This window comes from Bufo bufo, chromosome 5, assembly GCF_905171765.1.
Source record: "Bufo bufo chromosome 5, aBufBuf1.1, whole genome shotgun sequence".
In the NCBI taxonomy this organism is placed as follows: Eukaryota; Metazoa; Chordata; class Amphibia; order Anura; family Bufonidae; genus Bufo; species Bufo bufo.
The window spans coordinates 104,830,906-104,847,156 of NC_053393.1; the positions used below are offsets into that span (position 1 = coordinate 104,830,906).

A 16,251-nucleotide genomic window follows, 5' to 3' on the forward strand; every position below is an offset into this window, starting at 1 on the left:
CAATACAGCTGATTTCTGTTGAGTAATCTGCTGCCAGTACCCCAATTTGCTTCAAATGAGGAAAAACGCCACCATTTGCACATGGTGACATTTTTGTCTCTGCTGATTTCTAATCTGCTTGAGAAGTGGCATGTAACTTCTTTTGGTACATTCAAACAGCAGATTTTGATACTGCTTACCATGGTTTCTGCCACGTTTGTTCAATATGGAACAGAGCTAAATCACAAGTGGGCACCCACCATGACTTCAAGTGGCGTCCGTCCAGACACGGCACCAAATGGGGACATGTTCCTTTTTGGCACAGTAGCAACTTTAAAGTTCTGGCCCATGAATTGAAGCACTGGCTCCCATTAAAAATCATGAGAGGCAGACACCAAATGGCCGCACTGGAATTTTTCCTACAGCAAAACTCCACTGGCAAACTCTGCCATGTGGACAGGCTCTTGAAGTGGATTTGATTGTGGATTTCCTTAGAAGAGAATGGGGAATCAGAAAAACCTCTTCTAAAATACTTATAAAACTCCTCTAAAAATACAACCAAATTACACATCTACCACCAAAAATTACCTGATTTCAGTCACTGATTCTGCTACTGATTTTCCTGCTGCAGGTTCGTTCATTTGCCTATCCCCTTAAAGTGTTTTTCTATTATTTTTTTTTTTTTTACTTCAAAAATGCGTGGCCTACTTTGGGGAAATCAGTGTTCCCTGACCCCATTCTACTATATCCCAAGTTGAAGGTTTGGTAATCACCCACTGTCACCAATGAAAATACAGAAAGGGCTACATAAGCACATGATCACACAAAAAAAGCTGAAAATCATCTTTCAGTGGTGGAGCCATGTAAATTCCTGAATGCACTAATGGCCAACTGTGCACCCAAGACCACCACTGTTATACTGTTAAAAATGCAAAAACTATACATTTGCGTAAAAATCTACCCAACACTAAATCATCATGAAGGACCATTGGTCGTGACAACTGATTGTGAATAAACGTATTTTCAATCAAAAACTAATAACACAACTTACCTCCTAATAACATCTCCTGAAGAAGATTGTCAATTTTAACCATTCCAAACAATTTCACAAATTGAATTTGTTCAATCATTTGCCAGGTAATACTCTGAAGAGTAGGTAGTAGTAACAGAAGTTCCCCAAATCGTCCTCTAGAATCATATTGTCTATCGTTAATGTAGTCCTCTAAACTAATCTGTACTTGATAACGCATATGTTTAATCTTCATTGGGTCACTAAGTCCTTTAGCATCTGTGAATCATAAATATCATGACATGAACTTAAAGTTTACTTAGCATACTCTAAAATATAACTTTAAGAGGACCCTTCACCACTCCGGACATGCCTGTTTTAATAGCTTCATGCATCCCCCATCTAATAACAATTCTGGAGCATCTATTCTTATGGCTCTATGTTGTCCCATTTCTTTATTTTTTCTACTAGAAGATATGAATAAACTGCTATTAGCCTTCAGTAAGGGTACAGAGGGGAGGTAACCAGTTGGGGGTGGACCTGCATAGACTGAAAATGGCAGCACTGATTGGATAGAGTGAGTCTGTGCAGGTACACACCCCAACTGGTTACTCTTACTGAAGGCTAAAAGCAGTTTATTCATAACTTCTAGTAGAAATAATAAAAGAATGGCACAACATAGAGACATAAGAATATATGTTCCAGAATTGTTATTACAAGGGGAATACATGGATCTATTAAAACAGGCATGCCAGGAGCGGTGAAAGGTCCTCTTTAATAATAGCAAGCAGGATTGTCTTGGTTAATAAAACTAATAATAACGACTTCACATCCGGGCCATTCACCCCCTTCCTGACAAAGCCTAATTTTGCAAATCTGACATATGTCACTTTATGTGGTAATAACTTTGGAACACTTTTACTTATCAAAGCCATTCTGAGATTGGTTTTTCATGAGGCATTTTATTTCATGACGGTGGTAAATTTGAGTCAATATATTTCATCTTTATTTATAAAATAATCCCAAATTTACCAAAAATTAGGAAAAATTTGCAATTTTCAAAATTTCAATTTCTCTGCTTTTTAAACAGAACGTGATACCTCATAATATTTAGTGCATCTAGGTTTAACTCCTTAAGGACCGGACTCATTTTCACCTTAAGGACCAGGCCATTTTTTGCAAATCTGATCAGTGTCACTTTATGTGGTGATAACTTTAAAAAGCTTTGACTTATCCAGGCCATTATGAGATTCTTTTTTCGTCACAAATTGTATTTCATGACACTGGTAAAATGGAGTAAAAAAATATCATTTTTTTAAATAAAAAATACCAAATTTGCAAAAATTTTTGAAAAATTAGCAAATTTCCAAGTTTCAATTTCTCTACTTCTATAATACATAGTAATACCTACAAAAATTGTTATTACTTAACATTCTCCATATGTCTACTTTATTTTGGCATAATTTTGTAAATGTCATTTTATTTTTTGGGGACGTTAGAAGGCTTAGAATTTTAGAAGCAATTCTAAAAAAAATGTTAACAAATTTCCAAAACCCACTTTTTAAGGACCAGTTCAGGTCTGAAGTCACTTTGCGGGGCTTACATAATATAAACCCCCATAAATGATCCCATTGTAGAAACTACACCCCTCAAGTTACTCATAACTGATTTTACAAACTTTGCTAACCCTTTAGGTGTTCCATAAGAATTAAAGGAAAATGGAGATAAAATGTCTAAATGTCACTTTTTGGCAGATTTTTCATTTTAATAAATTTTTTTCTTTAACACATTAAGGGTTAACAGCCCAAAAAAACTCAACATTTATTACCCTGATTCTGCGGTTTACAGAAACACCCCACATGTGGCCGTAAACTGATGTAAGGGCGCATGGCAGGGTGCAGAAGAAAAGGACTGCCGCATGGTTTTTGGAAGGCTGTTTTTGCTGGACTGGTTTTTAGACACCATGTCCCATTTGAAGCCCCCCTAATGCACCCTTACAGTAGAAACGCCCAAAAAGTTACCCCATTTTGGAAACTAGGGGATAAGGTGCCAGTTGTATTCGTACTATTTTGGGGTACATATGATTTGTAATTTCTCTATATTATGTTTTTGTAAGGTAAGGTAACCAAAAAATGGCTGTTTTGGCACTGTTTTTATTTTTTAGAACATTCATCTGACAGGGTAGATCATGTGCTATTTTTATAGAGCAGATTATTATGGACACAATTATATCAAATATGTCTAATTTCTTTGTTTGTTTGTTTGTTTCAGTTTAAGATAATAAAGCATTTTTGAAAAAAATAATGTTTTTGTCTCCATTTTCTGAACGCCATATTTTTTTTATTTTTCTGCTAATCGTCTTGTGCAGGGGCTAGTTTTTGCAGGAAGAGTTGATGTTTTTATTGGTACCATTTTTGGGTACATATGATTTTTTTGATCATTCGTTATTACACTTTATGGGGCAAGGTGACCAAAAATTGGTTGTTTTAGCACAGTTTTTATTTATTTATTTTTACAGCGTTCAACTGAGGGATTAGGTCATGTGATATTTTTATAGAGCAGATCGTAACGGACATGGCAATATCTAATATGTATACTTTTTCTTATTTATTTAAGTTTTACGCAATAATAGCATTTTCGAAACAAAAAAAAGTACGTTTTAGTGTCTCCATAGTCTGAGAGCCATAGATTTTTTATTTTTTGACCAATTGTCTTAGTTAGGGTCTCATTTTTTGAAGGATGAGGTTACGGTTTGATTGGTCCTATTTTGGGGAGCATATGCCTTTTTGATCGCTTGGTGTTGCACTTTATATGATGTTAGGTGACAAAAAATTTCTTTTTGGCGCTGTTTTTTTTTTTTTTTTTTTTACAGTGTTCACCTGAGGTGTGAGGTCATGAGATAATTTTATAGAGCTGGTTGTTACGGATGCGGCGATACCTAATATGTCAACTTATTTTAATTTATTTTACTTTAACACAATAATTGCAGTTTTGAAGCAAAAAACACCATATTTTAGTGTCTCCATTGTCTGAGAGTCATGGTTTTTTTCTTTTTTGACTGATTGTCTTAGTTATGGTCTAATTTTTTGCAGCATAAGGTGACGGTTTGATTGGTTCCATTTTGAGGGGCATACACTTATTTGATCGCTTGCACTTTGTGTTGCACTTTGTATGATGTTAGGTGACAAAAAACGGCTTTTTTGGCACTGTTTTTATTTGTTTTTTTACGGTGTTCACCTAAGGGGTTAGGTCATGTGATATTTTTTTACAGCTGGTTGTTACTGATGCGGAGATACCTAATATGTCTACTTTTTTAATTTATTTCACTTTAACACAATAATAGCAGTTTTGAAGCAAAAAAAAAACATATTTTAGTGTCTCCATTGTCTGAGAGTCATAGTTTTTTTATTTTTTGACCGATTGTCTTTAGGGTCTCATTTTTTGTGGGATTAGGTGACGGTTTGATTGGTCCTATTTTGGGGGGCATATGCCTTTTTGATCGTTTGATGTTGCAATTTTTGTCATGTACGGTGACAAAAAATTTATTTTTTTGGCACAGTTTTTATTTATTTTTACGGTATTCACATGAGGGGTTAGGTCATATTTATTTCACTTTAACACAATAATAGCTATTTTGAATAAAAAAAATGATGTTTTAATGTCTCCATGTTCTGAGAGCTATCATTTTTATTTTTTATTTTTTTGAGCGATTTTCTTATGTAGGGGCTCATTTTTTTAGGTGTTTTATTGGTACCATTTTGTGGGACATACGCCTTTTTGATCACTTGGAGTTGCACTTTTTGTGATGTAAAGTGACAAAAATGGCATTTTTTGACACAGTTAAAAAAAAATTTTATGGTGTTTATCGGACAGAGTGGATCATGTGATATATTTATAGAGCCAGTCGTTACGGACACGGAAATACCAAATATGTCTATTTTATTTTATTTTTTTCTATTTTACTATTTTTTTTTTAATTACTTAATTGGGGGATTTTTTTTTTACATGTGAAACAATTATTTTTATTGAAACACTTTATTTTTTTTATTTTTTATTTTATACTTTGCATCCCCCATAAGGTCATACAAGATCTTTGGGGAACATTTAACTTCACTTTTTTTTTTACTATTGATTTCTCCTGTAACTGGGGCTGACATAGAAGCCCCAGTTACAGGGGAAATACACCCCCCAGAGAGGCTGTACAGCAGTATACTGTGCTGTACAGCCTCAGTGCAGGGCTGTTCGAGGTCTATGGAAGACCCAACAGCTCCTGCACTCTCCGACGATCACATGACCATCGGGCTGGGACAGGAAGCGCATAACGCTTCCTGATCTGTATACACAGAATGTCCATTCAGAGATAAACATCCACCCATAGGACGTTTATATCCTATGGGTGGATGTGAAGTGGTTAAAGGGGTTTTCCTATTTTGGCTTTTCAAGCAGGACAATGACCCCAAACATACATCCAATGTCATTAAAGGGTTTCTGTCATCAGAAATAACGTTATGTAGCTGAATGACATTAGTGATGTGTTAATGTCAGCAGTACATAACAGTGTGCTTTATAACTCCCTGCCTGCCGCCGTTCTCTTAAAATAAACACTTTTAAAATATGCTAATGAGCCTCTAGGTGCTATGAGGGCGTTGCTTCAGCACCTAGAGGCTCCGTCTATGAACCATTTAGCACGCCCAGGTCCTGTTGATTGACATCCGAGTTCTACTCATCATTCATTAAATCCCGCGCCTGCGCCGTCCCATTTTGTTTTAAGCGCAGGCGCAGTGAGTAAAGGACGCGCTCCTGCTGCCGGCTTCCTTCCTTCGGAACAGTGAGGAAGCCAGCAGCAGGAGCGCGTCCTTGACTCACTGCGCATGTGCCGAATACAAAACGGGGCGGCACAGGCAGGGGGTTTAATGGACGATGAGGAGAACTCGGACGTCAATCAGGACCTGGGTCTGCTAAATGGTTCATAGACCGAGCCTCTAGGTGTTGAAGCAACGCCCTCATAGCACCTAGAGGCTCATTAGCATATTTTAAAAGTGTTTATTTTAAGAGAACGGCGGCAGGCAGGGAGTTATAAAGCATACTGTTAGGTACTGCTGACATTAGCACATCACTAATCTCAGTCAGCTACATACATAACGTTATTTCTGATGACAGAAATCCTTTAAGAACTATCTTCAGCTTAAAAGGAACAAGCAGTCTTGAAAGTGATGATATGCCAACCTCCCCTCCAGCGCGGAGCCCTGATCTCAACATCATTGAGTCTGACTGGGATTACATGAAGAGACAGAAGGATTTAAGAGAGCCTACATCCACAGAAGATCTGTGGTTAGTTCTCCAAGATGTTTGGGAAAACCCGCTTGCTGAGATCCTTCAAAAACTGTCTGCAACAGTTTTGAAGCCAAAGTGTGGTCACATCAAATATTGATATTAGATTTAGATTTCACTTTTGTTCATTTAATTAGCATTTGAGAAAAAATAAACTATTAATATTTCTATTTTTGAAAGCATTACTTTGCAGTATTTTTCCCACACCTGCCTAAAACATTTGTACAGTAGTGTATATATGCCATTACTTATGGCTGTTACATCCTTTCCATCTACCATTTCTACTTGGCAGCCCCTCCCCTCCCCCCCCCCAAAAAAAAACTACATTTTGTGTGGGTAAGAAGATATATTTTTACTGACATACACACTGATTTCCTATAATTTACCTGGATCGAAAAATACAATAGCTTTCAAGCAGGCATATTCATTATCATCTATCTGGATATCCTGAAACGGCTGGATAAGCTCATCCAAAATTCTGTTGGCCACTCGGCTTATCTCCAGCTCACTGCAGTTGCGATGGATCAAGTAGTTGTTTCCTTAAATAGATTGGCAAAATTCTTATTATGAAAAGGACTGAATTTCTTTCGCAAATATCGGCACTTTGAGAATAGAACATAGTGCTATATATTCTTAATGGCGAATATTCTAGATTTTTTTTTTCATCAGTAACCTCCCTTCTTGCTTGTGGGCCAATGAGAAAGCTGCAATATCTTTGTCAGAGCTTAGCAACATCCCTAGCAACCAATAGGAAAGTTGCCTGCCCCTTTACTATATAAGAAACTCCCCAGCAGCCATTTTCTGCAGTTTTTTTGCAGTTCTGAGAGAGAGAGCAGTGTCATTGCTGTGCTCTGTGCTTTCATCTGGATCCTATTCCTTATCCAATTACATTAGATAATTAGCTCATATATATATAATACAGATAGATAATGGGAGATAGTCAGTGTAGGTTAGATAGTGATATAGTGTAGCTGTTCCAGTGCAGGATGTTAGGCAGTGTGATAGGTTCTGCTGTCCATACATACATGCTACAGACATAGTGCTGTGATATTACAACAATGCTTAGTGCACCAATCAGTAATATCTACTCAGACCTGATAAAATGTGAAGTTGGATGTATTGCGCAAAAAATATGCGCATCATTAGTACCGATTTGCGCAATCGCGAAAATAATGACTGGAGATCACGAATTCTAGAATTTGCAAATTTATTGCAAATATTATACGACAAATGTGTGAAATATCGCAAAAATGAATATTGCCTTCGCCGCTTATCACTAATAATAGGTTTGCCATGGTCAGATAATACAAGTGGAGAATAATAGTAATATTAAAACTTACCTAAAAGTAAGATATCTTTGAAAACCATTGAACGTTTTGTTATGCCAAGCAAAAGATGTTCTCCAGCATGTGCCCTCAACAAAGCAACCTTCAAAAGTAAAAAAGTATATTTTCAATATATATATATATAAAACCTTATCCCTATTACCTTCTCAATGGGCTGTGCTCATAAACACTCTAGCCTTGCCAATACTGTTGAGACCCACACATTTGACAAGAGGAATTTTAACACCCAGTAGTAAATTTGTTTCCAGGAGTAATAACAATGGCACATCACAATGCAGAGTTGTAAAAAAAAGTTGCCAAATACCTCTTTAAATGGAAGTTAAATGGGAGTTAGTGCCCAACTATATTTGCATACTTTTTAATGCTATATTTGGTGGGAACATGTTGAACAGCATTGCCGAATACCATCATCTGAACTTATGTGGTAATATATTATTTAGATTAAGATTTTTAGATTAACCAGTCCCATACCAAGCAGTAATGAGCACAAATTTTAAAAGCTAAGACACATAGCAAAGTAATTCTAAAGTGTAATGAAAAAAGTGTTAAAACAGATAAGCAGTTAAAAGGATTAGTGATGAGCGGGAGGTGCCATATTCGATTTCGCAATATTTCGCGAACATTCGATTAAACATTCGTCTTATATTCGTCAGAATCAAATATATTCATCATTATTCTATTTATAGCGAATAACATGCGATTTAATTATTTGCGTATTGCGATTTTCTTTTAACTGTATAAGGCAACTTTCCTATTGGTTGGCTATGGCTATGGCTAATATGTGTATTTTACGAATATTCGCTATATTGCTATATATTCTTGTTTTAGAATATGACGAATATTCTAAAAAACAAAGATATAGCAATATAGCGAATATTCGTAAAATACACAGATAGACTGTAATTTACCGTATATACTCGAGTATAAGACGAGTTTTTTTGGCACATATTTTTGTGCTCAAAAAGTCCCCTCGTCTTATACTCGAGTCTAGGTCTGTATTATGGCAACTTACATTGCCATAATACAGACCATGACATGTTGGGGGCCGGAGAAGCTGTTACTTACCTTTACAGCTGCTCCGGTCAGCTCCCAGCACGTCCGCGCGGCACCTCTGTTAAGCTCCCAGTAGGAGCGATTTGGCCGACCCGAAAATTATATGGCCGCAATTATATATGAAGGGGCCCCGCCCACATAACTGGCTTTGTGTGTAAAGTATTTTACTAGTGTGTGAAACAATCTCTCTCCTATTGATAACAGGTCCAGCCTCTGTACTCACTTTCACGATGAATGCACTGCAGCGAGTGGCTGAAGTGGGAGGAGCGTTACTAAGTGACGTCAGTCAAGCGCCGGCCGGCCAGCTCGCTCCCGCTCGCTGTAGTGCATTCATAGTGACAGTGAGTACAGAGGCTGGCCATGTTATCAATAGGAGAGAGCTTGTTTTACACACTAGTAAAATACTTTACACACAAAGCCAGTTATGTGCGCAGTTTAGGACACATGAGGGGACACATAGGGCCATGAGGGGGACCAGCATAAGATGCTATATGTACCCTAGTCTTATACTCGAGTCAATAATTTTCCCCATTTTTTGGGGGTAAAATTAGGGGCCTCGGCTTATATTCGGGTCGGCTTATACTCGAGTATATACGGTAGCTAATATAGTGCTATGATCCTTTTTTTATAGTATACTTTTTTTTGTCTCTTCTGAACTTCAGTTTTGGAAAAAATTTACACTATAAAAAAATATATAGCACTATATTAGCTAAATTCCAGTCTATATGTGTATTTTACAAATATTCACTATATTGCTAAATATTCTTGTTTTAGAATATGACGAATATGACGAATATTCAAAAAAAATGAAGTTATAGCAATATAGCGAATATATTAGTTATTTAGAATATTCGTCTTTTTTTTTTCAATCTCTACTGTTATTCCAATTTGGCATACTGCTCCCCGACAAGCGTCCCCGTCACCATGGGAACGCCTGTGGGTTAGAATATACCATCGGATCTGAGTTTTCACGATCTTAGGAAAAACTCAGATCAGATGGTATTTTCTAACCCACAGGCGTTCCCATGGTGACGAGGACGCTTGTCGGGAGGAGTATGCGAACACTGTACAGATATATTCTAAATAACGAATATATTCACTATATTGCTATATATTTGTTTTTTTGAATATTCGTAATTTTTTTTCCATATGAAAACATGATTCCTTCCTGCTTAAGTTGCTTGTGGGCCAATGACTCATTGACCCACAAGAAAGAAGCAGGGAGGAATCATGTTTTCAGATGTAAAAAAAATGACGAATATTCGAAATAGCAAATATATAGCACTATATTCGAAATATTCGCAAATTAGCGAAGTTGCGATATTCACGATTAATATTCGCTATTCGAATATTCGAGCTCAACACTAAAAGGGATATGAAAACTGTTCTGACATACAGTAGAATAGACCTTCTTTTTTTTTTCAACCTGTTTATATAGAATATTAGATGTAATTCTCAGTATAAAACTTTTTTTTTTTTTTATTGTGTTTCCAGTGTTGTACCTTGTTGATTCTCAATGCTAGTGACATTAAATCTACTGTATATATTTTTTTCTTTTACCTGATCATCCAGAGGAAGCTCACAGAAGGCCGGGATATATTTTGCCCACTCCACCAAGACTAGAAGTTGCTGCTTCATGGATTCACAAATATCACTAACACTAGCAATTTTCTTTGTATTTATGTCAGTACTTGTACCAGAACTTGAGGTAGTGATCTAACCATGTTGAAAAGAGAAAGAAAATGAATAGACTATATTAAAATACAATTCACATAAAAAATTACCTTTGGCCAACGCTGTTTTTAAACAAGAACCACAGAAGCAATCATCCAAATAATTGAAAAACTCTGTTGCCTTTATAGATTTCTTTTCAACATGTATTCAAATGGTCAAATCCTACTCCTGTATGTTGTGTGCTAAGCATACAAAATAGAACTGTGGGGTCTACTAGGTCCTCATTATATAAGCTTGTAGTTATAATGCAATACATATTGCAGACACTGAAAAAAAATCTAATGTATAAGATAATAAATAAAAAATAGATTACTGATGTAATTGCTTGGGATAATTAAAAAATATATTTGGATATAATATGTGTATTATTATTAGAGATGAGTGAATCGAAGCACACAAAGTGGAATTCGATCCGAATTTCAGGAAAAATTCAATTCACACCGAGGCCGAATTTCCTCATGCTTCGTGGTAACGAATCACATTTCTTCCTAAAATGGCTGCTGCACATGTGAGGACATGGAGTAGGGAACTCTGGGAAGGCGGGATCACCCATAATGCCATGTATGCAGCCAATCAGCAGCCAGCCCTGTGATGTCACAGCCCTATAAATAGCCTCAGCCATCTTGGATTCTGCCATTTTCCAGTGTACTAAGTGCAGGGAGAGACGCCTGCAGGCGCTAGGGACAGTATTAGAAAAAACTTATTCGTGCTACAAAAATGATTTACAAGTGCATGGAAAGATTATTCAAGGGGTAAGGAAAGCAGGGCCGGCTCCAGGTTCATGTGGGCCCAGGGGCGATAAATCTCAGTGGGCCCCCTTGTGGCATTGTCAAATATCACCATGGCATCTGAGTGTTAAAAAATTGAAGCGCGGGTTTCCTGCTCAGATGCGCCTTCCCCCAGTGAAGATCAGGCAAAGCATCCTGTTCTAGAAATGAGTCGCAGCCTGTTCTAGGCTTCCAGGCTTATTGTTCGTATATCCCAGTTCAGGCCACTAGGTGGCAGCACTAAACTGTGATATAGTGATTTCTATAGAGAATAATGGAGCAATTTCCATTATTCTGGATAATAAGTGATCAAGTCATACACACCCCAAAAATGTGTTGTCAAAAAGATAGATTTCCCTCAAATGAGCCCCCACACATCTCCGTAGACATAACTATAAAAAAAAAGTCATGGGGGTTACTGGGGAGCAGGTGTTCTGTTAGGGTTGCCACCTTTCCCAACCAAAAATAATAGTTACACAAATTAAAAAGGTTGGTGTGTCTATTTAGCCTCTATTTTTGAAATGATTCTGCTGGGATTCGAACTCTCAGCCTTCTTCATTAAAGTCAAGAACCTTAACCACCAGGATATAGAGCTTCATGTTAACCTGCTATACATATATTATGGCTAAAAACCTCAGTAGTAGTTTCCCACATATTATGCATTCATATATATTAGTAGTATGATTATATATATATATATATATATATATACACAGTACAGACCAAAAGTTTGGACACACCTTCTCATTCAAAGAGTTTTCTTTATTTTCATGACTATGAAAATTGTAGATTCACACTGAAGGCATCAAAATTTGGAATTAACACATGTGGAGTTATATTCATAACAAACAAGTGTGAAACAACTGAAAATATGTCATATTCTAGGTTCTTCAAAGTAGCCAAGAGGGTGCAAAGCAGTAATCAAAGCAAAAGGTGGCTACTTTGAAGAACCTAGAATATGACATATTTTCAGTTGTTTCACACTTGTTTGTTATGTATATAATTCCACATGTGTTAATTCATAGTTTTGATGCCTTCATAGTCATGAAAATAAAGAAAACGCTTTGAATGAGAAGGTGTGTCCAAACCTTTGGTCTGTACTGTACAACACCAAGGGTCCCCGAAAGGTGAATTGAATTGATTTTTTGAACGGGGAGATGGTTAAAAAAACGCTGGCTCCCTCCCCTTTGTTTGAATCCACGCTACGGTCACTGCGTCTGCGCCGTGCAAACTTTTGGTCTGTACTGTATATATATATATATATATATATATATATATATACTTAGTAATTACACATTTATTTTGTGCCATACATTTTTTTACAATTACTAAAAAAAATATAAAATTATACTTCTGCTATATAGGAATACCTAATACATGAGAAACTACTATGAGGTTTTTCTAGCACAGTTTAGCATTGAGCTCCATAGCTCAGTGGTTAAGGTACTGAGTTCAAATCCTAGCAGAAACATTTCAGAAATAGAGGCTAAATTAGACTTAAATACACTGGGTGTCCCCAAGCATACTGACAATACTTGGGGATACCACATTCATCTTCATAGACCTGACTCCATATATGGACATAGCCATATATGGAGTCAGAGTAGGGACTCCTAAGCTGGGAACTAGAGTCCTGACTGTTCAGTAACACTGGGGGATACCCCGTATAGCCATCTTCAATAGCACTGGGGGATTCCCCGTACAGCGATCTGTACCATGAGCGGGCCCCCTAGGAGAAGTGGGCCCCCAACACTTGCCCGGGTTTGCCGGATGCTGATGCCGGCCTTGAGGGAAAGGATAGGGAGGAATCATTCCACAGCTTTTATGTTAAAAAGGGTTCAGTAGGGTATGTTACAGCCTGGGTACTAGGAACAATCCTATTACACCTTGCAGCACTGACTGGGGATCCAAAATGCCATTATACAGCTCTGTAATTCCAGCAAACCGTTCTTATTAGGGTGCAAGTGCTGATTGATACAGGCATTAACAGGGGTTAACAAGGCAATATTTCTATGTCTTATTTGCCCTTGTGTGGTGCAATTATATGTTCTAAAGCATTTTTTGGTTTGTAATAGTGGGAAAAAAGGGCTTATTAGCCGTTGTGTGGTAAAGTGCAAAAATTACAGCCCTTTTTGTTGTGTATTAGTGGCAAAAGTAAAATATATTTGCCGTTCAGCAGTGCAGTTATATATTCTAAAGCCCCTTTTGTTGTGTATTAGTTGAAAAAGAAAAAATATATTTGCCACTCAGTGGTGCTGTTATCTGTTCTAAAGCCTTCTGTGCCTATATAAGTGGAAAAAGAAAAATTATATTTGCCGCTCAGCGGTCCAGTTATCTGTTTAAAAGCTTTTTGTGGTGTGTATTAGTACAAAAAAATATATATATTTGCCGCTCAGCTGTGCAGTTATCTGTTGTAAAGCCTTTTGTGGCGTGTATTAGTGGCAAAAGAAAAATATATTCGGCGTTCAGCATTGCATTTACTGTATATGTTGAAAAGCCTTGTGTAGTGAAAAAGTGGAAAAAAATTAGGGCCTACTTGCCGTTCAGCAGTGCAGTTATATATTCTAAAGCCCTTTTTGCCCTGTATTAGTGGCAAGAAAAAAAATATATTCGCCGTTCAGCGTTGCACTTATATTTTGAAAAGCCTTGTGCAGTGTAAAAGTGGAAAAAAATAAGGGCCCATTTGCCGTTCAGCGGTGCAGTTATATGTGGTAAAGCACTTTTTGCGTTATGGACCGAAGACCGAATTACGTAGGGATGACTTTTTTTTATTTCAAACATGTTTTTTTGGGGAAAATTGATGTGTCATTGTACACCTCCATTTGCTGTATGGGCCAAATTACGTAGTGGTGAAATTTTTTATGTGAAACAGGCTTTTTTGGGGAAAATTGATGGGTGATTGTACACCCCCTATTGCTGTATGGGCCGAATTATGCAGTGGTCAAATTTTTGATTTTAAAGAAAACTCCACTGCTCTGTATCTCTTGTGAAGTCAATGTCTCCAACTATGCCCCTCTCGCGATTTACAGCAAATACATTATTTTCATGTAGAGATACAAGAATTATGTTGGAGGCATGCAGTGTATGCAAGCCATGTGAGACCCCTCTCATCACTTTTACACTGTTCTGCACCTGTTTTGCCTGGGCGAACAGAGTCACACAGGGGAGGAACTGCTCTGTGTACTTCAGCAAGAAATGCAATCCTGGCTTTCTCCGCGACAACTCAAAATCGGAACAATGGTGACCGACAACGGGAAGAAAACGGTGTCGGCACTGCATCAAGGAGGGCTGAGTCATGCGCCCTGCATGGCACACGTGTTCAATCTGGTTGTCAAGCGGTTCCTGAAGTCTTCCACCCATCTGCAAGAAAAATGGCCAGGAAACTTTGCATGCACTTCAGCCACTCGTACACTGCAAAGCACACCCTCCTTGAGCTGCAGCGGCAGAACGGCATCCCCCCAACATAGGCTGATAAGCGACGTTTCCATACGTTGGAATTCCACCCTCCATATGTTGGACCGATTATATGAACAAAGAAAGGCCATCAATGATTTCTTGATGATCCAAGCGGACAGGAGTAGTCCCCTGTATAACTTCGATGTCAGCCAGTGTCACACCTGCCGTTTGCTCAGGCCCTTTGAGGAGGCCACGTTATTTGTCAGTCGCCAGGACTACGGGATGAATTATGTCATTCACCTGCTTCATGTCCTGGAATAGATGATGGTAAATCTGGCTGGTCAATGTGGCGCCTACATCTCACGGCCACATGAGCCCTGTGGGGGCTGAACTGGAGGAAGAGGAGGATATTGGAGCACAAGCAATGTGTAGCAAAATGGGTGGTTTTTCTGCACAGGTGACAGGAGAGGAGGAGCAGGAGGAGCTGGAGGAGCTACAGGGTGATGAGGAAGAGGAGGCAGAGGACCCATAAACACTGTGGCAATATGCAGTGGAGGTGGAGGCAGGGAGTCTCTCCAAGTCACTTGTGCAAATGGCCTGCTGCATGCTCACTTGCTTGCGTAGTGACAGCCGAATTGTCACCATTCAGCAGAGGTATGCTTTTGGCTCTCCACCTTGTTGGACCCTCGCTACTGGTCCAAAATGGGGGCCTTTTTTACACCCACTGAGAGGGAGGACAAACTGAACTACTACTGATACATCCTATGTAGTCAGTTGGCCGCTGCCTATCTGTGTCATCGTCCATCCTCTAGCAGGTCTGTTCCACTGCCATGGCTGCTTGGGAGGGGTAGGGTGGCAGGAGCTGTACCAGCTCCATCAGCAGCAGCCTGAGTCTAGAGTCGCTGATGAGCAGCTTTCTTCACCCGCCTATTGAAGAAACTACTTACCAGAAGATAGACATATAGCAGAACCTGAATCAGCATGTGGTGGCATACTTGGAGTGCACCATACCAGCCGACCTTGAAGATCCACTAGACAAGTGGGCAGCCAAACTGGATTTTTGGCCGCAACTGGCCGAGTTTGCCCTGTAAAAACTGTCCTGCCTGGCCAGTAGTGTGGCATCAGAGCAGGTATTTAGTGCGGCGGGGCAAAAGTTACCCCAAGGAGCATTCACCTGTCCACCCTAAATGTGGAGAGACTGACCTTTGTCAAGATGAATCAGGCATGGATCAGCCAGGATTTCCACCTTCCAATGCCTGATGCATTAGACTAGATCATTCATGGTGCCACACCAACACTTTGACAAAAGAGACCGGTTTCTTCTGGCTACCTGCCTCAGCTACTATTGTGATGCTGCCACCCGCCTGATGCCACATATCTGATGCCAAGTGTTCTTTTTTTCACCCACCATCGTCAGCTGGTACTTTTATTGCCATGCACCTCCACACTATGTCACCTTGCCATTCTGTGGCCTCCTGATGCTGCTGCCACCTCCACACTATGTCACCTTGCCACTCTGTGGCCTCCTAATGCTGCTGCCACCTCCACACTATGTCACCTTGCCACTCTGTTGTCTCCTCATGCTGCTGCCACCTCCACACTATGTCACCTTGCCACTCTGTGGCCTCCTCATGCT

General features: G+C 38.8%; 1 protein-coding gene across 2 annotated transcripts in view; it reads right to left on the minus strand.

Moving 5' to 3' along the window:
* HNF4G (hepatocyte nuclear factor 4 gamma) overlaps nt 1-16,251 on the minus strand; it is a 178,500-nt gene that overhangs the window by 8,866 nt on the left and 153,383 nt on the right. For both annotated transcript variants that reach the window (XM_040432973.1, XM_040432972.1), the window contains 4 exons: nt 10,279-10,434; nt 7,660-7,747; nt 6,706-6,858; nt 1,031-1,267 (listed from right to left, as the gene is read on the minus strand). In XM_040432973.1, the coding sequence (XP_040288907.1) occupies nt 1,031-1,267; nt 6,706-6,858; nt 7,660-7,747; nt 10,279-10,434 (634 nt within the window). The remainder of the gene's footprint in view (nt 1-1,030; nt 1,268-6,705; nt 6,859-7,659; nt 7,748-10,278; nt 10,435-16,251) is intronic.